The sequence below is a fragment of the Garra rufa genome, chromosome 12 (genome assembly GCF_049309525.1).
Source record: "Garra rufa chromosome 12, GarRuf1.0, whole genome shotgun sequence".
Taxonomy (NCBI): domain Eukaryota; kingdom Metazoa; phylum Chordata; class Actinopteri; order Cypriniformes; family Cyprinidae; genus Garra; species Garra rufa.
The window spans coordinates 47,269,160-47,294,689 of NC_133372.1; the positions used below are offsets into that span (position 1 = coordinate 47,269,160).

The 25,530-nt window shown below is 47.5% G+C and overlaps 1 protein-coding gene across 3 annotated transcripts; it reads left to right on the forward strand.

Moving 5' to 3' along the window:
• On the forward strand, window positions 1-25,078 carry LOC141346457 (ubiquitin carboxyl-terminal hydrolase 9X-like). 3 transcript variants are annotated; one of them, XM_073851316.1, is made up of 45 exons: window positions 1-537; window positions 2,231-2,484; window positions 3,353-3,498; window positions 3,597-3,676; window positions 3,769-3,881; window positions 3,961-4,179; window positions 4,537-4,652; window positions 4,764-5,015; window positions 7,416-7,554; window positions 7,801-7,953; window positions 8,562-8,666; window positions 8,751-8,957; window positions 9,045-9,181; window positions 9,259-9,392; window positions 9,482-9,569; window positions 9,653-9,995; window positions 10,202-10,297; window positions 10,380-10,591; window positions 11,165-11,405; window positions 11,489-11,638; window positions 11,922-12,042; window positions 12,127-12,257; window positions 12,343-12,621; window positions 12,707-12,832; window positions 12,917-13,054; window positions 13,137-13,303; window positions 13,781-13,889; window positions 15,232-15,378; window positions 15,473-15,619; window positions 15,701-15,908; window positions 16,163-16,383; window positions 16,461-16,651; window positions 16,914-17,087; window positions 17,166-17,307; window positions 17,387-18,146; window positions 18,244-18,367; window positions 18,605-18,836; window positions 19,005-19,134; window positions 19,219-19,404; window positions 19,495-19,715; window positions 19,808-19,896; window positions 19,978-20,134; window positions 21,114-21,326; window positions 21,584-21,679; window positions 23,045-25,078. In XM_073851316.1, exons 2-45 carry the CDS (start codon window positions 2,389-2,391, stop codon window positions 23,180-23,182), a joined length of 7,674 nt encoding a protein of 2,557 aa, XP_073707417.1. In that variant the 5' UTR covers window positions 1-537; window positions 2,231-2,388; the 3' UTR covers window positions 23,183-25,078. The 3 variants fall into 3 exon arrangements, with proteins under 3 accessions (XP_073707417.1, XP_073707418.1, XP_073707416.1); XM_073851317.1 differs by having other exon boundaries at window positions 16,533-16,651; XM_073851315.1 differs by having other exon boundaries at window positions 12,707-13,054.
• The last annotated feature ends 452 nt before the right edge of the window (window positions 25,079-25,530 follow it).

Below are 25,530 nucleotides of genomic sequence, written 5' to 3' on the forward strand. Positions count from 1 at the left end.
CCTCCTGCTGGAACAACAACAAAAACAACAACAACACAAAGATCTGAGTTTTAGACACATTTACTGTCTGATCAAACCTCTGATGAATACTGACACAGAACACGAGTTTCCGCAGTGAGTGTGATCTGTGTGTGTGGCGGCGCGTCGGTGTTGTCTCAGTAGTGCTGTCTAGTTAGGCAGCACACTAGGTTTTGAGCCGCAGACATTTAAACGTCAAACGGGCCGGTCCGGTGCGGGACAGCGAGCCATTAGAGAAAACTAAATATCCACCGAGCAGTGAAATCGTCCCTGTGCTGCCCGTTAACCGGTTAGTCAGAGCTGGTGTAGTTATCGGTGTGATGGACTGAGGCTGGACGGGTGTCGTGGGGGGGGGGCGGCTGGTGACGCAGGAAAAACACCCGAAACGAGCAGACGAGACAGAGAAGAGCACGGAGCCGCGAATGCGAAAGAACAACCGCGAAACACAGACGATCGAGCCGCGGACTGCAGAGACTCGCGGCGGATGAGCGAGCAGCGGACAGTCGCGCCCGGTTGTCGGTGAGTGATGTTTGTGAAGCCGCGCTCGGTGCGCCTTTCTCTTTGTTAAGTGACCGGAGCGCCTGACCGACACCGTAAACACGAGCACACGCGCGGGACGGACCGAGAAATCCGCGCGAATGTTCGTGAGACACCCGTAGATGCGCGTCTGACACGGTTATCGGCTCGTACGAAGCCGGTTTGTGTGTGTTTGCGGGGCAAAATGGCTGCTGACACTCACTCACACTCAGAGGAGCAGCTCCACAGACACCCGTTCAAACACGGTCTGCTCTGAGCTGCTGTCCGCGGTGAGGCTGGCAGCGGGTGTTCGGTGCGGGTTTGCCGTGATTCACAGGCGCGTCAGGGCGTTTAGCGGCGGACGCGAGCGAGCGGCGCGCCATTAGTGAGGTGGAGCAGCGGTTAGCACATTAGCACCGAGGCTAACAGGCCTCAATAACACACACGAACACACACAGACACATTCACACTCTAATCAGCGTCAAACACTCTTCATGCGGGTGTCTGTGTTTGTTCGGTGTCTGTGCGGGAAAACGAACGTGAAGAACGCGAGCGGTGTGTAGTCAGTGCTAATGCTAGTGTCAGAAACCGGCCTCCGGACCATAAAAGTCGTTCTTTACATTAAACTGCAGGTCGTTCGGCTTTGAATGTCAGTGTAATGAGAACATGTATGAATACCGCGAGCTGCATGTCTGTAAACAGATGTGTTTGTGTGCAGCTGACAGGATTGTGAGGAAACAGCTGATGTTTATGAAATGAGCTGAATGTCATCAGACTATATTTAGTGTAAAGGCTATTGACAGCATGTGTGTTTGGATCAGTTGACAGCTCATATCAATACTGACTGCAGCAGTGTCTGATGGTAAATACACTGAGAGTCTTCAGTGTTACAGAATGAAGTCTTGCATCAAATACACAGATCAGATATGAGCAGATCTGGATGTTGGTTTCTGACAGTGTTTGAGTCTCTGAATGACTGCTGCAGCTGAACTCAAGAACCTGTTTCAGTCTCATGAGGCTCTGTCAGATGAAACCAGACGTGTTTCTAACATCGTGTCTGACACCCGCAGCTTTATTTACTGTTTGACTTGGACTTAATCGTTTATTTGCTTTGACTTGTTGCTTTTGTGTTTCTCATCTGTATCCAGAAGAGAGCCGAGGACACCTGTGTGACAGGATGTTGTGTTCTTCTCACTTCCTGAATGCGCTGAAGCGTGTGACGTGTGCAGGACCCCGAACACGCGTGCAGATGTGCTCCAGAACTGCATGTTAACCGTGTCATTTTCTCCTGGTTAACTGTGAGACCAGTTTAGTTGTGTATTCACGAGACTCGTGATGTTCTGATCCGTCACTGGACTCAAACATCATCTGGAGCATCTATGAGCCTCTAATGTCCTTATTTAACAATTCTCTCTATTAGTGATTCTGAAAAGGGCAGAAACACACACAGTCCTTAAATAGATCTGAGCGTCAGACACACGCCGAAAACACATCTGATGTTCACAGACAGAACAAACGCATCCGGTGTGTTTTAATACGTGCGAGTCTGGTCTGGACGGACGACAGCAGCTGCTGCTCACCGGTTAAAGTTAGCGTCGGCATCTGATCCGCACGCTCACGGCAGAGCCGCTTGAACTCGAACCCGTTTCCGAACGCTCGGTGCTTCTCTGAATCTGTGTTTCTGTGTGTCTCGCAGGTAATGCCATGTTCTCTGCGGCTCGGCCTGAGCTCCAGGTGCTTCGATCTCGCTCCCTCAGCCGCCGGAAACGCCCCGCTGCCGTCCGGGCAGTAGATTCTCGCCCGGCTCCCGCCACATAAACGGACAAGATTGCAAAGATCTGCCCCACGTCCAGCATGACGGCCACCACCCGCGGCTCGCCCGTGGGGGGCAACGAGAGCCAGAGCCAAGCGCCGGACGGCCAGAACCAAGCCCTGCTGCCCCAGAACCAGGTGCGAGAGAGAAACACCAGACACGACAGCTCACGGGAGGAACTTACATTTAGTCCGTTCTCCTGTATTTCAGTAGTGCTTCATACAATACAGACTGTCAAAGCTGCTTCACAGTAGCCAACAGAATCAGTGCTGGAAACTGGCTCCGCTGTAACGCAGCTTTAAAAGACAACAGTGTCATAGAGCAGCGGTTCCCAATTCCAGTCCTCGTGACCCACCGCTCTGCACATTTTGTGTGTTTCACGCATCGCTTCCGACGTTTGTTCTATTCAACGTTACTGCCCTTCGAAGTGGACATCACAGGATATTCCGCCATTATTCATTAGTTCGAAGCGAGCGTATGTGTTCCATTTGAAGGTCATTAAAGCGTGCGAGATGTAAATTTAAAATGCATTTATTTACAGATGCGCTTATGTCACACTTCTCTAGTAAGTTTCATCTGTGTGTGAAGACGCTACATGCGGTGACGTAGCGCAAATATGTGAATGAATGTTTCGAAGTATAGTAAACAGATTTCCCCCGCTTAGGGAGCAGGGAGCAATGAACACTTTGCAGGGACCGTGTCAATCGGATCACAGTTCCTGCACGGACCTCACTTCTAATGAGCTGGTTATCTGAATCAGGTGTGTTAACTAAGAGAGACATGCAAAATGGGTCGCGAGGACTGGAATTGGGAACCGCTGTCATAGAGAACCTCTTAAAGCAGTTCATTAGTCAACCTACCCACTAGTCAGCTAACCGCTGTCGAACAGTTGAGAACCAGTTCTCATCATTAGTTACTCACTAGACTCACTGATCAGTGTTCCATATTAACCAAAGACATCAATAAACTGTATAGATATCAACTTTGTTGCTGTTGTGTGTTCAGACGCCCTCAACGAACTCCTCCAATGAGGCGTCACCCATCAGTCCGCCGGAGGAGCAGGGGCAGGCAGAGGCTCCGCCCACACAGGAAGAGGAGGAGCCTGCCTTCCCCCACACAGACCTGGCCAAGCTGGACGACATGATCAACCGGTCAGCAGCAGCGGCGTCCCTCTCACATTGTGTTGGTTTTCCCTCTGCGTGGAGATAATGTGTGTTTATGTGGTTTCATGTGGTTTCATGTGGTTCAGGCCGCGCTGGGTGGTTCCGGTCCTGCCTAAAGGAGAGCTGGAGGTTCTGCTCGAAGCTGCTATAGATCTCAGTAAAAAAGGTCAGATGTCACGGTCATGAACTCCAATCAAATGCGGATGTCATGTTCAGGTGGAGTCATTGGGGTTTTCTCTGGTGTGTTGTGGTGTTCAGGGCTGGATGTCAGGTGTGAGGCGTGTCAGAGGTTTTTCCGCGACGGTCTGACGATCTCCTTCACCAAAATCCTGACGGATGAGGCCGTGAGCGGCTGGAAGTTTGAGATCCACGTGAGTCTTTCTTCTCGTGACGGGACGTCTCCCCGTTCGTTCCAGATGTTGATGTGTTGTTGTTGTCGTCCCGTTGCAGAGGTGCATCATCAATAACACCCACCGTCTGATCGAGCTGTGTGTGGTCAAACTGGCTCAGGACTGGTTTCCTCTGCTGGAGCTGCTGGCCATGGCCACTAACCCGCACTGCAAGTTCCACATTTACAACGGCACCCGTCCGTCTGAGAGCGTCCCAGCGGGAGCACAACTCGCCGACGATGAGCTGTTCGCCCGGCCGCCCGACCCGCGCTCTCCTAAGGTACGGCACCGTGCTTCTGATCACCCGATCGCAACCGAATGCGATGCAGTGAGAGATTCTGGAGGCGGGTTTTAAACACAGAGCAGTTATCATTCACTAGCTAAAAAAATAACATTCGACAAACACAGACAGGATGATGCACATCTCAGCTGAGAAACACTAGTTTATTTGCACTGAAACAGATGTGTTTGATTATAAACAAACTGTGAAACACAAATTAACCTCTTCTTAAGAAAGTAGTTACTGGTGTAATTGGCTTTAGTTAAAGACGGTTTAAAAAAAGAAGACGCCGTAATATTTGACTGTAAGCAGTGTGGTTTGGTTTGGTAGAGTTCTTCATCCGTGTCTCTGGTTCAGGGTTGGCTGGTGGACCTCATCAATAAGTTCGGGACGTTGAACGGGTTCCAGATTCTTCACGATCGCTTCGTGAGCGGCCAGGCTCTCAACGTGCAGATCATCGCGGCTCTCATCAAGTAGGTTCCTCTGCGTTCACGTCACCCGCGGCCCACGTCTGTTTAATAAACATCTGCATTCGAGCCGCTGCGTGTTCTGCTGAGTCTCGTCGTTTCTTGCTTGTTTTCCAGACCTTTCGGCCAGTGCTACGAGTTCTTGACTTTGCACACGGTGAAGAAGTTTTTCTTACCCGTGATCGAGATGGTTCCGCAGTTTCTGGAGAACCTCACGGACGAGGAGCTGAAGAAAGAGGCCAAGAACGAGGCCAAGAACGACGCTCTGTCCATGATCATAAAGTCCTTGAAGAACCTGGCGTCTAGAGTTCCGGGTCAAGAGGAAACCGTCAAGAACTTGGAGATCTTCAGGTTAAAAATGATCCTTAGGTAAGCTGTCTCCTTGTGCTCCCTGTTTAGAAGCTTGATGAATTACTAGTTACGTTTATCTGAACTCGTGACTAGTGATCGACCGATATTGATTTTTTTTAGTACCGATACCAATTATTTGCATGTTTATGTGCCCGATAACCGATATTTATTTACTATTATACTTCTGTTTTTGACACTATGATTACAACACCGCTGAACTGAACAAACCGTTTTATTTATAACAATCACTCCCTCCTTGCATACAAATCAAAAACTCTTATTTATGCACCAATAAATAGAGAGGTCTGAAAGTGCAAAAAATACAAGTAGTGCACTGTTATTAGTACCCTAACCCTAACGCACTAAAGCGTTTTTGTTCAAAAATAAAATCTTCAAGTGAGTGAAGTAAGTCCATATTTCACTTTGCTGTCTATTTTTAATTTTGGTCATCTTAAAAAAAAAGTGTTGAATGTTAGCAGTCTTTCAAGTTAAATTTAATATTCATATTACAACAAAAAAATATTTTATAAAAAGCATGAGCAGCAACACTCAACATTACCAATAAGCAAAATAAATATAGAATGTCTGTTTTCAAGCGCAGGAGTTAAACTACAGTTTTATTAGATTTATAAACTGTTTATAGGCTAAAGAGTGAATAATAATTAGCTGGATAATGTTAAGTTACTGAGTAATATTCTGAAATATAACAAACAAAACATCGTTTTTATTGCATTTCTGATGTTACATCACAATTACGTTTTTGAAAAAAAGATTATGATTAGATTATGAAATGCGTGCTGACAAAGCACATTGAATTTGTAGTTTTATTTATTTAGAAGATGTTTATTAGCGGAATGATGGTTGTATAGTAAATGTTAATATAATTCGGGGTGTTTTAGTGAATCTTGTTATAAGTTATGTGCGGTGGCTGTGCTGGAGCATTTCATGAGCATCAACCCGCTGAGTGAACAGCAAAATGGAAGTGACTTCACGAGGATTGTTCCTTATAGATGCTGAATATTTCCAGGTGAAAGCATTATTTAAACAGGTACAACACTTATTTACACGCAGTCGCTCTGTCAGTAATGCCTTAAAACAAATGTAATGGGATCCGATTTCGAATGAGCAGAAATCTGCAGCGATCCGTTGGTAAGATAACTGACGAAAAAGTATTGTTATTTTAATTACAAACTTCGCACTGCAAAAAGCAGCAATTATACTCTTTTAATGCTGACAATTATTAGCTTGGCATGTGGTAGGAACAAAGATTGCACACTGTTATTTTATTGTATTATATTTTATGAACAGGACTGTTACATTTCAAACATACTGATTTTTTTGACGGGGATGCGGTGTTTCTGATATCAGTGAGGCTCACATACTCTGCGCCGCATAGAGATTTCCAGCCACGTGGTAAAGTTGCGTTTTTGAAGTTTTCTATATTATTACTTATTCTTTATTTGTTCAGTATTCGTTTACTTTACCACTGCGACTTTGCATGTTCTGGTTTTGCGCAACAGAGCTGCCCTGCTCTCTATTTTTGTTCGAAATTCCTTTGTTCTGAGATGGTGGTGATAAACTATAAATCTAACATTGTGATATATTGATGTTTGTTTTATATCTGTGGATTGTATTGTAGACTAGTCAAGTGTTGATTTGATATAGGTTAAATTGAGTCACTGTGGACCACATACCGCTTGGATATCGATGTCACTTAAAAAACAAGAACTTATATTTAAAAAACAAACAAAATAAAACTCCAAACATTTCTCTAAATTATTCTGATAAAAAGACGAAACGAAAAAACATAAACTTCCTACCAAATACAAATCTGGTCTATTTTAATGGCTGTAAGTTAACAGTATAAGCTGTTTGGCGGAAAAAAAGACGGGCTTCGGGTCAAAAATATTGATAAGCTGTTGGACAAGGGCCGGGCTAGGGCTTAGATTTAAGGCCTGTGCAGGGCTCTATTCATGGCTGTATATTATTTAATTCAGGCAAAGTTTCGTCTTTATTGTGACAGGATTTGACGGATTATCTTGCATGACTCTGTGAGTTCGTCTTTATTTCTTAGAGCCAAGCTGCATAAACTACATATCAGTCATTTATGTAACACATCTAATTTGTGCATTAATAGCTGTTATGTTAAATAAAGTTTACTAAATATAGCAAAACAAGTAAGTATACTTTACCTGTGCACGCAGCTGTTGTTTCCCCTCAGACGCCGTGCCGCAATGGCGATCATGCGCGTAATTCTCAAAACACCCACTAGATGGCGGCGTTTATCGGTGAACCCGATATTACAAAACCGATAACCGATTATGGTAAAATGCTTAAATATCGGGAAAAATATCGGTAAATCGATATATCGGTCGATCTCTACTCGTGACTATTTTATCTGCTGCGTCTGTTTCGCAGGTTGTTGCAGATTTCCTCATTTAATGGAAAGATGAATGCACTGAATGAGGTGAACAAGGTGATCTCCAGCGTGTCGTATTACACCCACCGACACGGAAACCCGGAGGAAGAGGAGTGGCTGACAGCGGAGCGTATGGCTGTAAGAGCACAATCAATACACGATCACTCCATCAATCAATCACCGTCACATTAGATACCACATGAAAACACTCCATGAACTTTCTGATGTACACTAATGCAGCTCAGCTGTGTCATACGTACCAGTAGATTTAACTGAAGCGGACATCTGACATCTCTGTGTGTGTGTGTGTGTGAGAGAGAGACGCTTCCTGTACTCAGACATGCACTGCTACAGGAAATGCTCATGATGTTGTTTGTCCATCAGGAATGGATTCAGCAGAACAACATTCTGTCCATCGTGCTGAGAGACAGTCTGCACCAGCCGCAGTACGTGGAGAAGCTGGAGAAGATCCTGCGCTTTGTCATTAAAGAGAAAGCTCTGACCCTGCAGGACCTGGACAACATCTGGGCGGCTCAGGTACATCGCCGCATCCCAGTAATGATACGAATGTCAAAGCTGCTCCACAGTAGTGAACAGAATCAGTGCCGGAAACTGGTTCCGCTGTAACGCAGCTTTAAAAGACAAGTGTCATTGAGAACCTCTTAAAGCAATTCTTTAGTCAACCTACCCACTAATCAGCTAACCACATCCCAGTATTGATACCACTAACCTCACTACAGCCAGCAGTAGTGTGACAGAAGTGCAGTGTGTTTCTCTACATATCTTCTGTTTGCCTTTGCTAATATCTCATTGATCTTCATCGTACTTATAGAGCTCACATCTCCTCCACAGATTAAGTCTGTTTTCTGACATTATATTGTTTTAATAACTACTCATTCCCACAGGTGTAAATGCAGTTGTTATCTGGCTAAACTGTTGTTACCGCTGGGAAAACAGAATAGTTTCCTGGTTCAAGACCAGAAAGCTTTCAGAAACCAGTTTTTCTGTGGTTGAGGAATGAGCTCCAGCACCAGAGAGGAGCATATGTGTAACAGTTTAGTTTGGGTTTACTTTTGATTGCTCTCAGCCTGAAATGTGTTGAAGAGGAGGTAGGGTGAATAATCTACAGTGTGGTGTTTTCTCAGGCTGGTAAACACGAAGCGATCGTCAAGAACGTCCACGATCTGTTGGCCAAGCTGGCGTGGGACTTTTCTCCAGAGCAGCTCGATCACCTGTTTGACTGCTTCAAGGTGAGCGGCCGCCGTCACGTAATACGGGACACTTCTCTTGCGGATGCCGTGATAACCGTCTTGATTCTGGTCTCTGTGATGCAGGCCAGTTGGACGAACGCTGGTAAAAAGCAGCGGGAGAAGCTGCTGGAGTTGATCCGCAGGCTGGCGGAGGACGATAAAGACGGAGTGATGGCTCACAAAGTGCTCAACCTGCTGTGGAACCTGGCACACAGCGACGACGTCCCCGTCGACATCATGGATCAGGCGTTGAGCGCCCACATCAAGATCCTGGACTACAGCTGCTCTCAGGTCTGAGCTGGAGTTTGAGCGCATCTCTTCCCGTCGTGCGTCTGCGTGCCGAGTCTAACCGACCGGTTTCTTTTGGCTGTCTCGCAGGACCGGGACACGCAGAAGATGCAGTGGATCGACCGCTTCATCGAGGAGCTTCGGACGAATGATAAGTGGGTGATTCCAGCTCTGAAGCAGATCAGGGAGATCTGCAGCTTGTTTGGAGAAGCGCCTCAGAACCTCAGGTGAGCCATTGAGCGGGTGTCTTCACGATATCGTCTGTCTGTCGGCGGTGTGCGATTGTCATTTGTTTCTCGTGCAGTCAGACGCAGAGGAGTCCACACGTCTTCTACCGTCACGATCTGATCAACCAGCTCCAGCACAATCACGCGCTCGTCACGCTGGTGGCCGAGAACCTGTCCGCGTACATGGAGAACATGAGGCAGTTCTCGAAAGGTGCGTGTCCTCTAACGCCATAGCCATCATATTTACTTCGGGGTTAAGTGTGAATGAAGGCCAACTTTCATTGTAATTCTGTGGCTCAGAACATCCAGGGTTTGACCCTCAGACGGTCCGAGTCGGCAGCCGCTACAGCCACGTGCAGGAAGTACAAGAGAGACTTAATTTCCTGAGGTCGGTGATGTCTTAAACACACAAACATTCGCAGGAAGGTGTTTCGCACTGAGGAGTTTCTAACGTTCTTAACCCGTGTTCAGGTTTCTGCTGAAGGACGGCCAGCTGTGGCTTTGCGCACCACAAGCCAAGCAGATCTGGAAGTGTCTGGCGGAGAACGCCGTCTTCCTGTGCGACCGCGAGGCCTGCTTTAAGTGGTACTCCAAACTGATGGGTGACGAGCCGGACCTCGACCCGGACATCAACAAGGACTTTTTTGAGAGCAACGTGCTGCAGCTGGACCCCACGCTGCTCACGGAGAACGGCATGAAATGCTTCGAGCGCTTCTTCAAAGCCGTCAACTGCAGAGAGGGCAAACTGGTGGCCAAACGCCGGGCGTACATGATGGACGACCTGGAGCTGATCGGACTCGACTACCTCTGGAGGGTAAAACGTCTGAATTAAAGTGTGTACATCTGTTCGGTTTAGACGAGTTCGGTTCGTCGGCGCTGCTGTTCTAGTCATTAGCTGGCTTCTAGAGTCTGGACTGAATAACTGAATTCAGATTGACTCCGTATTCAGCTGCAGTGTGAACGCTGATCATCGAGATCATGTTCTTCAGTTTTTACTGTCATTTCATTTCTTCTCCGCAGGTCGTGATTCAAGGCAGTGATGACATCGCCACTCGGGCAATAGACCTGCTGAAAGAAATATACACCAACCTCGGACCAAAACTACAAGTGAATCAGGTGAGCCCGCCTTCCTCGCCCCGCCGCCGGCCAATAATACGCCGTTAACTCACGTCTGATCCGGTGCTGTTGCCGTTCACAGGTAGAGATCCACGAGGACTTCATTCAGTCGTGTTTCGACCGACTCAAGGCCTCGTACGATACGCTGTGTGTGCTGGACGGTGATAAGGACAGCATTAACTGTGCCAGACAGGAGGCCATACGTATGGTGCGCGTTCTCACGGTGCTCAAAGAGTACATCAACGAGTGTGACAGCGATTACCACGAGGAGAGGACCATCCTGCCCATGTCCAGGTGCCTGCTGCGATGATAAGAAACCTTTCTGTAATTCAGGCTTTTTAGGGATGCATTGAATGTTCGGCAACCTAATTTAATTATACCGAACAATGACGCGATCAAATAGAGGCGTGCACTAATGCAGCAAACATGTGGAAGCATTTAAAACTGTCAGAGAAAGACGCAAAAATCATTCCAAGCAGCGACAGCGAGAGACTGTTTAGAAGCGCATCGCATGTCTTCGTGAGGAGAGAAAGGTTACTGTATGATGACTGAAATCATCCATTAGTCAATCAACTCCAGAACGTTCTGTTGTCTAATACACCAGACACCAATTGTATTTATTCTGACAGCAGCTCCTTAGCCAGGGTTCAAAGACCAAAGATGACAATCATTCACAAATCTGCTGCTGCCAGCAAAAACTAGGACTGAGCTCTTCTTGCGGATTTACACCAAAATAAAAGTCAAAATACATAAGGGAAAAAAACTTGAAACTTGAAAGTCTGTCAAATGAACTGATGGTAGTAAGAAGCCAAACAATGACAAAAATGTGTAAATGTCTTTCTCATATTGTCTGTCTCTGCGTTTCAGGGCGTTCCGAGGGAAGCACATCACTCTGGTGGTGAGGTTTCCCAATCAGGGCCGTCAGGTGGACGACTTGGACATCTGGTCCCACACCAACGACACCATCGGCTCGGTCCGCCGGTGCATCCTCTCTCGCATCAAAGCCAACAGCACGCACACCAAAGTGGAGCTGTTCATCGGAGGAGAGATCGTGGACCCTGCTGACGACCGCCGGCTGATTGGACAGCTCAACCTCAAAGATAAAACCGTGAGCTTTACAGATGTGTGTTAATGTATACTGATATATGACAGAAATGAGCTGCTAAAAGACTCGACTGACTTCTTCCGTAGCTCATCACAGCGAAGCTCACGCAGGTCAGCTCCAACATGCCCTCCAGCCCCGACAGCTCGTCCGACTCGTCCACCGGCTCGCCCGGAAATCACGGAAACCACTACAGCGACGGGCCGAACCCTGAGGTGGAGAGCTGCTTGCCGGGAGTGGTGAGAACACAGTTTGTGCTTCATTTGATAACCTCAGGTCTGAGTGAGACTTGCAGCATATTAGGCTGTTAGATCATGACAAACATTAGAGATGGTTTCATCAGTATAGAGTTCATAAACCGATGACACTGTTAAAACTTTTTAAAAACAGATATTCATTTCGAGTTTTGCTAATGCATATTGTATACTGTGTGTAAAACAATTGATCTGAGTGTTCTGTTCGTTAATAATTTTGACAAGCCATATCAGCCTTATATTGGTTATGCTTTTCTTCTCTCCTCAGATCATGTCTCTGCATCTGCGCTATATCTCCTTCTTGTGGCAGATCGCCGATCTGGGTTGCACCTTGAACATGCCGTTACTGCGAGACGGAGCTCGAGTGCTCATGAAGCTCATGCCTCCAGGTACCAGCAACGACCGTGACGACATGCCCTGTAACGTGCCGTCCGTCTTTAAAGATCACTGAAAGGTGCTCCGTGTGTTCACAGATAACACTACAGTGGAGAACCTTCGCGCGATATGTTTGGATCACGCGAAGCTGGGAGAGAACAGCCTGAGTCCTACTCTGGATTCACGCTTCTTCGGCCCGTCTCCTTCACAAGTGCTCTACCTCACGGAGGTATCCTCATGTTGCTGTAGAACTATTGTTCGTGTGCTTCTGCACCTGTAGACGTAATAATAGCACTAGGTTTGTCTGCTCTCAGGTGGTCTACGCTTTGCTGATGCCGGCCAGTGGAACGCTGGGAGACGATGCCAGTGACTTCCAGTTCAACTTCCTGAAGAGTGGCGGACTGCCTCTGGTTCTGGGCATGCTCACTAGAAACAACTTCCTTCCCAATGCGGACATGGAGACGAGACGCGGCGCCTACCTGAACGCCCTCAAGATCGCCAAGCTTCTGCTCACCGCCATCGGGTTCGGCCACGTGAAGTCCGTAGCGGAGGCCTGTCAGCCCGTGGTGGAGGGAACCAACCCGGCGTCACCGGTGCGGCACACGTCTCACGTTACGACGAGACTCGAGATTCGTCTCTCGTTCCTCACCGTGACGTGACTTTGTGTTTGTCCTCCAGATAAACCAGGCGACCCACGAACAGGCTCTGGTGCTACAGAACGCTCTCCAGAGCATTCCCAATCCCGCCTCCGAATGCATGCTGCGCAACGTGGCCATCCGGCTGGCCCAGCAGATCTCTGACGAGGTTCCTGATCTTCATTTAGAGTTTCAGTATGAGGCCTGTTTCATGCTGATATTGATGACTTTGTTGTTTTTCTTCAATGTACAGAACTTCTTCCAGGCCTCGAAGTACATCCCGGACATCAGTGTGATCCGAGCCGTGCAGAAGATCGTTTGGGCTTCGGGTTGTGGGACGGTGCATCTGGTGTTCAGCTCGCACGAGGAGATTAGCAAGATCTACGAGAAGGCATGTTCACGGTTCACCAGCCCTCGCCACTGTCCGCCGGTGTCTTAAATCCTCGTTTAAGCGTGCATCTGTTGTTCCGCAGACTAACGCGGGTAACGAGCCGGACGCCGAAGACGAGCAGGTGTGCTGTGAGGCGCTGGAGGTCATGACCCTGTGTTTCGCTCTGCTCCCTACGGCCCTCGACACGCTCAGCAAAGAGAAAGCCTGGCAGACCTTCATCATCGACCTGCTGCTGCACTGCCAGAGCAAGTACGTACTTACAGGAACAGCGCGCTTCTGCGACGAACTGTCCGCTCCTCCACTCAGAGACGTCTCCAGTCGGTTTGCAAATCGAATATAAAATGCCTTTACGGTAAATGTACTTACAGCGGACGCCCGATAGACCGGTGAGATGACGGGTTTAAAAGCAGAAATGCACAGCTCAAGTTTTTCTTGAAGGACTTATTAAATATTTAGTGTGTGTGATTTCGAGCTACTAAGTATCTGAACTGCGCTTGTGCTCATGGTCTCACTGTTCTAGATGAATAAGATTTAGTATTTGCTTTTTCTTAGTTGTACAGTAAAATCCCCACCACCCCCAGAAGTGATGGATCATTAAATTATTAGTACAGTAATTAAAGTAAGACTGTTTATAGTGACATCTAACACTACACATGAAAACAGAAACCGAAAATAAGCAAAGACTGAGTCGCTAAAGAACCTGCCTTTATTTCTTTGTGTTTTCAGAGCGGTGCGTCAGATGGCACAGGAGCAGTTCTTCCTCATGGCCACCAGGTGCTGTATGGGACACAGACCCCTCCTGTTCTTCATCACCCTCCTCTTCACTGTTCTGGGAGTGAGTACAGCATCACAAACACCAGTGTAAGAGGACGTGTATTTGGACTAGGGATGCTCATTTCGGTTAATTTTCCTGACCGACAACCGCTGCTCGTTATCCGAACATTAACCGTTAACTGATAAAATTAGAATAATAAATTAGTTTAAAATAAAAATAGAATGCACGAGTATCTGTGATGATACATTAAAAATACAAGCAAATGTTTTATTTTAACGTGCAAACAGCAGCATACAGAGCAACAACAAAAACTGTATTGACATATACTTAAATTATCACGCATCAGCAGCGGTTCTGAGAACAGAGAAAATCTGAATGAAAAAAAAAGAATAATATAAATAGGCCTACACTAAATATGTATAAATTAAATAAATACCTAATGAAGATGACAAAACTAAAACACACTGAATCCTTTTATGCGCTTTGAAGAACTGTACCGGTCTTATTCTTCTCGTCGGACATAAAAACATATAGCAGGCCAGCCAATACCTCAGTGTGCCTAGTTTTTAACATGAGGACATGCTGTACGGATAGGCAGGACCGCTGCCTGTTAACTCTTAGATCCGCGAACAAAACACCAACACAAAAACCCTTTCAATTTGCGGTTCGGGACTTCCATCCACTCTCATATGCGTGTGGAGAAGCGCGTGTTTTACAGCGTTCAGCAATAGCCAATCACAGACATGTATGTTGATTTGATTATCACTGTGGCCAATCACAGGAGGCTATGTTTCAATCCACTCACTAACCAAAGTGCCGGTTTCAGTTTTGCTGATTTCTACACCTTCGCGAACTCTCTTATTAAAACAAAGAAAGTGTTGGCATTATATAAATAAGAGATTATTTGTGCAGTGTAAAGGTTATTTTATTACTTTTTAATAACTTTATGAGATTGCGATGAACTACTCTAGGATGAGTGATAGCTTTCCAGTGATTGTAATGGGAGCGCCTATTGCGCACTTTCTAGACTATAATTCATTCAGAATTTGAATACATTCACTCACGGATTCACTCTCTAATAACCCAATAACGCCACTTGCCATTGAGCTGCATATACTACATCTGTTTACTAAGTAAAGGTGAAGCGAAATATGTCTGTACAGCCACACTACACGTGACGACACACACGCGTGAGTAAACAGATCACTTACAAATAGCATTTCTTTCACCATGCAGCAAACGTAAAAAAAAAAAAAAAAGAATAGAAAAAAACTCTTTTAAACCGTTTAACTGATAGTAATAATCGGTTAAAATTCTTACTGTCGGTTAACGGTTAAACGGTCAATATGAGCATCCCTAATTTGGACACTGGTCGTGTGGTAATTGTTCGCTTGTGTTTCAGAGTACGGCTAAGGAAAGAGCAAAGCACGCTGGCGATTACTTCACCCTCTTACGCCACTTACTCAACTACGCGTACAACAGCAACACCAACCTGCCCAACGCCGAGGTGCTGCTCAACAACGAGATCGACTGGCTCAAGAGGATCCGGGTGAGTTCATTCCCACACTTTTGACTCGCTGCGTAAGGAACGGGAAGGAGCGACGGCTTTAATTCTCTTTCCTTTGGTTTTCACGGACGTTCAGGATGAGGTGAAGAGGACAGGAGAGACGGGCGTGGAAGAGACCATTCTAGAGGGTCATCTGGGCATCACCAAAGAGCTGCTGGCCTTTCAGACCCCGGAGAAGAAATTCTACATCGGCTGTGAGAAAGGAGGCGCCAATCTGATAAAGGTGAACGGCCGATTTCGGTTTACACAGATATGTTGTGAAAAGGACGTTCTCTTCATTTGTACCCGTCTGCGTCTCTCACAGGAACTGATCGACGATTTCATCTTCCCGGCGTCTAACGTGTACCTGCAGTACGTGAAGAGCGGCGAGTTCCCGGCGGAGCAGGCCATACCGGTGTGCGGCAGTCCCGCGTCGATAAACGCCGGCTTCGAGCTGCTGGTGGCGCTTGCCGTCGGCTGCGTGCGGAACCTCAAGCAGATCGTCGACACGCTCACGGACATGTACTATCTAGGCACGTGGAGTTATTGAGTCTTGAAGGTCTTTGTCTGTATTGTAAACACGGCCCTGTGATTTGATCCTAGTAGTTCGTATTGTTTGTTTTCTGCTGTGCAGATCTGGGCCTGTCTGCTTTTAGGGTATTAATGAGACTCATTCCTGAGCCGCCTGAAAAACGCTGTATAAATCATTCATTAATTGACTCAAATGCAAGCTCTATAGAAAGGCGTTGCTCTGCTGCTCATTTCTAACAAACGCATCTGGTCTCAGGTTGCGAGGCTCTCACAGAGTGGGAGTATCTGCCTCCGGTGGGTCCGCGGCCGACCAAAGGCTTCGTGGGTCTGAAGAACGCAGGGGCCACGTGTTACATGAACTCCGTCATTCAGCAGCTGTACATGATCCCGCCCATCCGCAACGGCATCCTGGCCATCGAAGGCACCGGCGGCGACATCGACGACGACATGTCCGGAGACGAAAAGCAGGACAACGAGGTAAAAAGTGCCGAAAGCCCTTAGTGCAGAGTTGGAGTCCGCTGAAACGGGTCTGAATGTACGTCATTGTGCTGCAGAGTAATGTGGACCCCAGGGATGATGTGTTCAGTTATCCTCACCAGTTTGATGACAAGCCCTCTCTCAATAAGGCCGAGGACCGGAAGGAGTACAACATCGGAGTGCTGCGGCATCTGCAGGTCATCTTCGGCCACCTCGCCGCGTCCCGTCTGCAGTACTACGTGCCCAGAGGCTTCTGGAAACAGTTCAGGTATAGATTCTCCTTATAGGAGTTTAAAATGCGCGTCGAACGCTTTGAAATGGCATTGTACGTCAGCCTTAGCAGAATCAGATTTGTGGGGAGGATTAAATCCTTTCTCGTTTCTAAGTTTAATATCCAGAGACGGCTGTTTTGGCTTGAGTTTGAGGCGTATCTTTTTGGTTGACCGTTCGGCTAGTGGCTCAGAAATGAAATGCATTCCACCTTTAATCCACGTGAAGTAAGACAACTGCGTTTGAAACGTTTCCTGCAGGCTATGGGGAGAACCAGTCAATCTGAGAGAGCAGCACGACGCGCTGGAGTTCTTCAATTCTCTGGTGGACAGTCTGGATGAGGCTCTGAAAGCCCTCGGCCATCCCACCATGCTCAGCCGGATCTTGGGTGGCTCGTTTGCGGACCAGAAGATCTGTCAGGGTTGTCCTCACAGGTAAGTGAAGGACCGTCAGTCATTCTCAGGATGTTGATTCGTTCTACTCGCATACGTGTGTCGTGTGTGTCTCCGCAGGTATGAGTGTGAGGAATCCTTCACGACGTTGAACGTTGACATCAGGAACCACCAAAACCTCCTCGACTCCTTAGAGCAGTACGTCAAAGGGGATCTTCTCGAAGGAGCCAACGCGTACCACTGTGAGAAGTGCAACAAAAAGGTGAGCCGTGTTTTGTAAATTCTCTCAGATCAGAGTTGTGCAAATGGGTGACGTCGGTTGCGTTCTGGTTTGCCGTCAGGTGGACACGGTGAAGCGTCTCCTCATCAAGAACCTGCCGCCCGTGTTGGCCATCCAGTTGAAACGCTTCGACTACGATTGGGAACGCGAGTGTGCCATCAAGTTCAACGATTACTTCGAGTTCCCTCGTGAGCTGGACATGGAGCCCTACACGGTGGCCGGCGTGGCCAAGCTGGAGGGTGACGAGGTGCCGCCGGAGAGCCAGGTCCTCCCAGAGAACTCGCCGGCGGAGTCCGAGCCGAACGACGGCTCCCGTTACCGGCTCGTGGGCGTGTTGGTGCACTCGGGTCAGGCCAGCGGCGGACACTACTACTCTTACATCGTCCAGAGGCACGGGACCGGCGGCGACGGACAGAAGGACCGCTGGTATAAGTTTGACGACGGTGACGTAACGGAGTGTAAGATGGACGACGACGAGGAGATGAAGAACCAGTGCTTCGGTGGAGAGTACATGGGCGAGGTGTTCGACCACATGATGAAGCGCATGTCGTACCGGCGGCAGAAGCGCTGGTGGAACGCCTACATTCTGTTCTACGAGCGCATGGACGCGGCGGGGGGCGACGGCGAGCTGCTGAAGTACATTTCCGAACTGACGCTCGCGCCCCGGCCGAACCAGCCTAAAATGCCCTTGGCCATCGAGGCCAGCGTTCGCAAACAGAACGTGCAGTTCATGCACAGCCGCATGCAGTACAGCCTCGAGTATTTTCAGTTCATTAAGAAACTGCTGACCTGCAATAGCGTCTACCTGAACCCTCCTCCAGGTGCGTTGTGTTTTGAAGATGCATTCGAGTCAGTCGCAGGACGGTCCAGCAATTCTGTGTTTTATATTAAGATGCCCTTTTTTCACGGTCTTTCTAGGTCAGGATCACCTTTTACCAGAAGCTGAAGAAATAGCGACGATTAGTATACAACTTGCTGCTAGATTTCTGTTTAGCACCGGATTTCACACAAAGAAAGTCGTCCGAGGCCCTGCTAGCGACTGGTGAGTACTTACTGTGTCCTGAAAGTTACGGAATTACTGTTGTTTTCAATTAAGTGGCCACCCTTTGTCTGATTCCAGCTCACACTGCTCATTTTCTCAAAACTGATTTCAGTCATTTCTGCTAAATAGTTTTTTAAAATGCTGAGGAGAAAGACGTTTGTGTCCGGGCCAGTCGAGTGAGTCGTTGATTGCCTCTTCTCCTCCTTATGGACTGACCTTCATTTGTTTCTCTCTCAGGTACGATGCTCTGTGCATCTTATTGCGTCACAGCAAGAATGTCCGCAGCTGGTTTGCACACAACGTCCTGTTTGCCTTCCCCACGCGGTTCTCGGAGTACTTGCTGGAGTGTCCGAGCGCGGAGGTCCGCGGAGCTTTCGCCAAGCTCGTCGTGTTCATCGCTCACTTTTCCCTGCAGGACGGACCCTGCCCCGCTCCCGTCGCCGTCACCTCGCCCGGCTCGTCCACACAGGTGAGAGGGAGAAATAACCACAGTATGACCTCAAACACCTGCTCTCAGAACTGATCTGACATATTCCTCAACCAGTAATTCGGCTGAAGCTCTTTGTGCTTCAGACCGAAAGCCTTTAGTTACTAGTCTTAAACATGAGACAGAGCTTACGCTGTGATTTGTGAGCAGGCCTGTGACAACGTGACCCTGAGTGACCACCTGTTGCGAGCCGTGCTGAACTTACTGAGAAGAGAAGTGTCTGAACACGGACGCCACCTTCAGCAGTACTTCAACCTCTTCGTCATGTACGCCAATCTGGGTAAGCGCTCGATCAGGTTTACGTGGACGTCGAATGTGGAGATGACGTCAGTAAATGTAACCGATAGCCGTCTGTCCGCCGCAGGTTTGGCAGAAAAGACCCAGCTGCTGAAGCTGAGCGTTCCGGCCACGTTCATGTTGGTGGCGCTGGACGAGGGTCCCGGTCCTCCCATTAAGTATCAGTACGCGGAGCTGGGCAAACTCTACGCGGTGGTGTCGCAGCTGGTGCGTTGCTGTGACGTGGCGTCGCGCATGCAGTCCTCCATTAACGGTGAGCGTTCGTTAAGCTGATGTCACTTTACGCTTGATCAGACGAAGGCTCCCGGGTTCTCAGCTCTTTCTCGTCCACTCTCCCCGACAGGTAACCCTCCTCTGGCCGATCCGTACGGCGACCCCGGCCTCACGACTCCCATCATGCCCCTGCAGCAGCTGGTGGCTGAAATCCTGTTTGTGCGCACAAGCTATGTGAAGAAGATCATCGAGGACTGCAGCAATTCCGAGGAGACGGTCAAACTGCTGCGCTTCTGCTGCTGGGAGAACCCACAGTTCTCCTCCACGGTCCTCAGCGAGCTGCTCTGGCAGGTTAGTCGGCGACGAACACTCAGTCGAAGCCTTTACGATTCGTTTTATGTTTGCCCGATTGTGAACGTTCTGTTTTTCCTTGCGTGTGTCAGGTGGCGTATTCCTACACCTATGAGCTGAGGCCTTACCTGGATCTACTGCTGCAGATCCTCCTGATCGAGGACTCGTGGCAGACGCACAGGTGAGTCGGAGATCCGCGTGACCAGAGGATCTGAGCGGTGAAGAATGTGCGGAAGTGTCCTCATATCTGATCTCTTTTTAGGATCCACAATGTTTTGAAGGGCATTCCCGATGACCGAGACGGGCTTTTTGACACCATCCAGCGCTCCAAGAACCATTATCAGAAACGGGCCTATCAGTGCATTAAATGCATGGTGGCCCTCTTCACCAACTGCTCTGTGGCGTATCAGATCCTGCAGGTGAGGCTGCGTGCTGCCGTATACATTTACAATTTACAGTTCATTTAAATGCGCTGAGGCCTTTAGCTCTGCTTCTGCAGACTTCAGCTCCAGTCCTGCCTCAATAGCCGGTTGTGTGTTTGATTGGGGTTGGAGCTAGCCTGGAAAAAATCCAGACCTTAATCTATTAAGATTAAGGGTCTGGCATCGAGCAATGAAAAGGGCCTAACTCGAGGGGCGGCACCTAGCCTGCATTTGAAACTCTCACTGTGCACGCAATTGGATAACGCCACGACCAATCACAACAATACACAGTGTGCCCCATACGCTTCGCTACCAGCAGAGCTAACTGATAGATTAAACTCTCGCCGTATCCAGTCGGCAAAGCGGCAAAAACCTCCTCCTTGCAAAGGAACGATTCGAGCGCGGTTTTCTGTTCCTCTTTTATATGAAAAGCCAAGTCAAACTCGTTCATTGTAGCGGCCAAAGCCGTTTCAAACAACTGGTGTTCATCTGTAGCCAGCTTTCAATGTTTACTAAATGATTCTGGACGCCGCAGCGCTGTCGTCATCAGTTTAGCTCGCCTCTGGCCCGCCTACATCAGATACACCGATTTGATTGGTTCCCAGAACTGCTTACGTAATGCAGTAACCTGCATCATTGCTCGATGCCAGTGATTTTGCTCGTGAGATCTCTGGATTTCCAGGGTAGGTTGGAGCTGGAATCTGCAGGACAGTAGCTCTCCAGGAGCAATCAAATTATAGTACAGAACAGCAAGTGATTTTCTTCCTAGAGAAGCTTTAAGCTAGACATCTCCAAGAGCTAGAGTCTAGGCGTCAGGTGGAGTTGGAAGGATTTTTCTGTTCTCGTTCAACAGTGAAGGTTTTTAAGAGAGACTGTCAGCTCTGTTCTGTTTCCTATCGTGCTGTAGGTCATTGTTGGGAAACCCACTACTTTTGCCATAGCATGAAGCGATTGTGTTTTTCATAATGTATTCCAGAGTAATGGGGATCTGAAGCGTAAGTGGACGTGGGCAGTAGAATGGCTGGGCGATGAGCTGGAGAGGAGGCCGTACACAGGAAACCCTCAGTACAGCTACAACAACTGGTCTCCACCCGTACAGAGCAACGAGACGTCCAACGGATACTTCCTAGAACGCTCTCACAGCGCCCGAATGACTCTGGCCAAGGCCTGCGAGCTCTGTCCTGAAGAGGTGAGAGGTCTATTAGTCGAGTCTGTTCCTTTGCCTGATCAATATAGAATTCTGGGTAAAGAGGTAATGCAATAAGATTTTGAATGAGCTTAAGGCTAAGAGTTGAGTTGCTAATATGCTGAGATATTGATGCTAAAATGGTAACACCTGCTGCGACTTGCATTCCAGGTGTGCATGTTATCAGTTCATACATTCCCTGGTAATCGCTCTACTAGATCAACACACGTTTGTTTGTCTGTCTGTTTTGTTTGGTCCAGGAGCCAGATGATCAGGAAGCACCCGATGAGCACGACTCGTCGCCCCCTGAGGACACGGCCCTCTATCCTCATTCTCCAGGGACGCAATATCAGCAGGTGACGTCCACACGCTAGTCCTCCATACACGCGCTAGACGCTGATGACTAGCTGTGCATATATCAAACACTGTTGTTCTCTAAGGCCAAGTGCACTTTACAGAACAGAAGCTCTCGCACCGTTTCTCGTTAGTGAGTATTATTATACACCCTTAGTGCAGGACTAGATTCATCAGTTACAAGATTCAACCTGTTAAAGGAGTAGTTCACTTCCAGAACAAAAATGTGCAGATAATCTACTCACCCCCCTTGTCATCCAAGATCTTCATGTCTTCCTTTCTTTAGTCATAAAGAAATTAAATTTTTTGAGGTAAACATTTCAGGATTTCTCTCCATTTAGTAGACTTTAATGCTGCCTGCGAGTTTGAACTTCTAAAATGCAGTTTTAATGCAGCTTCAAAGGGCTCTAAATGATCTCAGTAGAGGAATAAGGGTCTTATCTAGCGACACAATTGGTTATTATCTGAAAAAATGTACAATTTATACACTCTTTTTTGCTCCTAAATTGCTACATTGCTGTTTTACCTTTTTTTTTTTTTTTATTAATGGGCATTTGACCTTTGCACGTTCACTTTGTAAACACTGGGTCGGTACTTTTGCAGCGATGTAGAACGATTTTGAAGTTGTCAGTTTTACACAGAGTTCACGCAGAGCTAGACAAGACCAGCATTTACGATTAAAAAGTATATAGATTGTACTTTTTTTTTTTTTTTTTTTTGTAGAAAATAGCTGATTGATTTGCTAGATAAGATTCTTCCTCAGCTGGAATCGTTTAGAGTCATTTGAAGCTGCATTTAAACTGCATTTTGGAAGTTCAAACTCAGGGCACCATAGAAGGCCAGTATATGGAGAGAAATCCTGAAATGTTTTCCTCAAAAAACTATTTCTTTACGACTGGAGAAAGAAAGACATGAACATCTTGCATGACAAGGTGGTGAGTACATTATCTGTATTTTTTGTTCTGGAAGTGAACTTCTCCTTTAACACCAAGATTGGGACAAAGACAAAAGGTCAAAATATGGATTGGTGGTTTGGACAAAGACACAGATGCCGTCCTCCTGCTTCACATTCTCACTCTCCATCGCTGCACACCCGACGACTGGTTTGCCAGATTTTAAACCGGTTTGAATCTACATATTTGCAATCAATAAATGTTTAATGCCGCATCATTTCAAACCAGTTCAAAGCGTGTCGTAATGTCTGCTTCAAATGTGCAGTTTCATTAAGAGCATCAGTCTCCATTCTTGTAGCAGCGTGCTCTTGGCTCAACTTCATGTAAGGGTTCTAAGGGTTAGGGCTGTTGTCTTCAAATTATTGTCATCCACTCTCATCGATCTCCCTCTTATTGTGTTCCCTCTCTCTGCAGCCTAATAACCACCCTCACGGGCAGCCCTACACCGGCCCGGCCGCCCAGCACATGAATACCCCGCAGCGACCCCCTCAGAGACCTCAGGAAAGCTGGGAGGGAACCGAGGAGGTCCCTCCTGTCCAGACTAAAGAGTAGCAGTCGCCCGCACCTTGCCTCGTGACCGCGTCCCGCTCGTTTCCAGGACCGCCGCGTCGGGTGAGACCGGGCCTTACAAGCACCCGCCGCAGTCTTCGTGAACGGAGACGCTCCTCTTTTCTTAACGTACTCTCTGCCACCCAACTCCTGCAGCACTGACGTCTCTCCTCTCCACAACTAGATTGATGAACCTGGAGCAGATGCCAGTCTCCACGCTGAGTTTGGTGCGCAAACACACGAACACGCCTGCGTACGGCTCTTGGTCTAAACCGCCCCTGTAGCGAGAGCGTGCAGCGATGGTGATGGTGTATATAGTGTGCAAATATCTGGACCTTTGGACCCCTTCCAGTTCCATCATCATCATCATCATCATGAAAATACCACAGCAGCCGAATGAAGGGAGACCCGAGGCAGCGGTGCGTCAGTGTGGACCATTTGCACCGAGGCGCACAAACGTTTCATCCTCACGATAACCTCTCCCCCTAGGGTTTCTGGATCAACTCGGTGTCACTCTACTGAAAGGCATTGAGATCTTTCTGCACTTCTGATTTGTTTTGTTTTCCTTCATCAGGAAGCTTTCGGCCCGTCAGGAGTGAGATGTGATCTTCTGTTAGGGATTTTAGCACCGCTGGAGCTGGTGTCACTTTGTCCGTTGCTTCAACCTCAATAGCGGTCGGCCTGACAAAGTGGCTGCAGATTGGCACATTTACTCCGCAGACTAAATACTCTCTGGCACTCGAGTCCATGTTTCGTTGGAAAGTGGAGAAAGTGTAATAACACGTCTTCTTTTGCCACCACTGAATGGAATTTCAGTTGCCCTAGTTCTGAGTCTGCCTCTTAGCTCCACCCACTTTCTCTGTCCCTGTCCAATGAAAATGCAGCCAAGGCCACAGTGCTCTGTATCCGAGGAGATTTGCGGGGAGGTCATCAGGATGACGTGCTCCGGGATTCATCGGCTGTACTGGCTTTATAAAGTGTGGCTGTAGTTCTCTTTTGTCTGAATATCCAAATCCCTGCGAAGGAAAATGGAGCCCACCATATTCTATTTTGCTGTTTTCTTTGATAGAGGTTATTTTGTTGAATTGTTGAAGAGTTTGAGCGTTTGAATGAAAAGGCGATGTCCTTGCGTTGTTCTTTTTCAGAGAATATTTACTGTACGGAGTTCCGCGAGCCCCGTTTGTGCCGACCGTCGTTTACGGCGAGGTCGGATTCTGGAGCTGCTTTAGCCATGTGAAGTTTTCACTTGAAGAAGTCTTTCTTTTCCTGCACAGACGTATAATAACAGAAGCGTTGCACCACTAGAAACAATAAATTAAACAATTAAATGCAAGCTCGACTTTTTTTTTTTTATTAGCTTTTGATGGTCTCTCCAAGAAGGTACATTTTGTAAATACCTAATGCACGCAGAAACACTCAGACCTGAGTTACAGAGACGCGCTCGTGCTCGAGTCCCGATAGATTTTATTCGGGAGATGCGTCGGTCAGAACGCCACGTGGATTTGCCGGAGGTCGTCCCGAATCGTCTGCCAAACCCAGCCGGAGGCCTGCAGACATCCTGACAAAGACTGAACGGCCCTAAACCGGATGGAGAGCGAGGGGGTGGAGGGGTTAAACCATCTTAACTAGCACTACAGGCCATCTGTTAGGAAAACTTCCTCTTCCACAGAGAGAATCTCACACGCTTCATTTTGTTTTGCTCCATTTTTGTAAATGTCTCATCAGAATGACGTTTGCCTTCTGCTTTGTTTTTGCTTTTTCAGGTTTAATTTTGTTTGAAAAGCTCTCTTTGTGAAACGTGCATGGATAATATTCCTCAATCCGCCTTTGAGCACTGTACAAACCCAGCACACTGTAAAAATATACTTTAAAGGTAAAAAATAAATGGTATTTGAATTACGTGTCTGTCTGATACCCTGACCTGCATCTTCTGCTCAGAACATCTGATCGTTTAACATGTTTCTGAAACACTGTGTGCTGACATTACAATGATAGAGCAGCACCTCCATAATTCTGAACAAAATGTCAGGTGTGTTTGGTAAAAAGACTTCTTCATTAAACGACTGGACAGGATGGTGTTTTTTCTTTGAAACGTTTCCTCTGGTGTGTGTTTGTGCTCAGGTTTGATCCTCACACTCAGTCCAAACACATGAAATAAGCCGGCAGACATTCAGATCTGTTCCGGACAGAGAAATGTGCATTTATATGTGTTGCTGGTACAGAAAATGTGTTTTTGCGCTCGTAGAACAAATGGTCTAGATTTCCGGGTGATCTGTGAGAACGTTTAGGAGAGCAAATGCATCGGCATTAAATGACCGACAGATGACACGATACTGGAAATAAACCGTAAA

Excerpts from the sequence above, each read along its gene's own strand:
- LOC141346457 (XM_073851315.1), top strand. The coding sequence starts at position 2,389 with ATGACGGCCACCACCCGCGGCTCGCCCGTGGGGGGCAACGAGAGCCAG. Across the intron at positions 2,485-3,352 it reads CCCTGCTGCCCCAGAACCAG|ACGCCCTCAACGAACTCCTC; the intron begins GTGCGAGAGAGA and ends TTGTGTGTTCAG. Across the intron at positions 19,405-19,494 it reads CATGCAGTCCTCCATTAACG|GTAACCCTCCTCTGGCCGAT; the intron begins GTGAGCGTTCGT and ends TCTCCCCGACAG.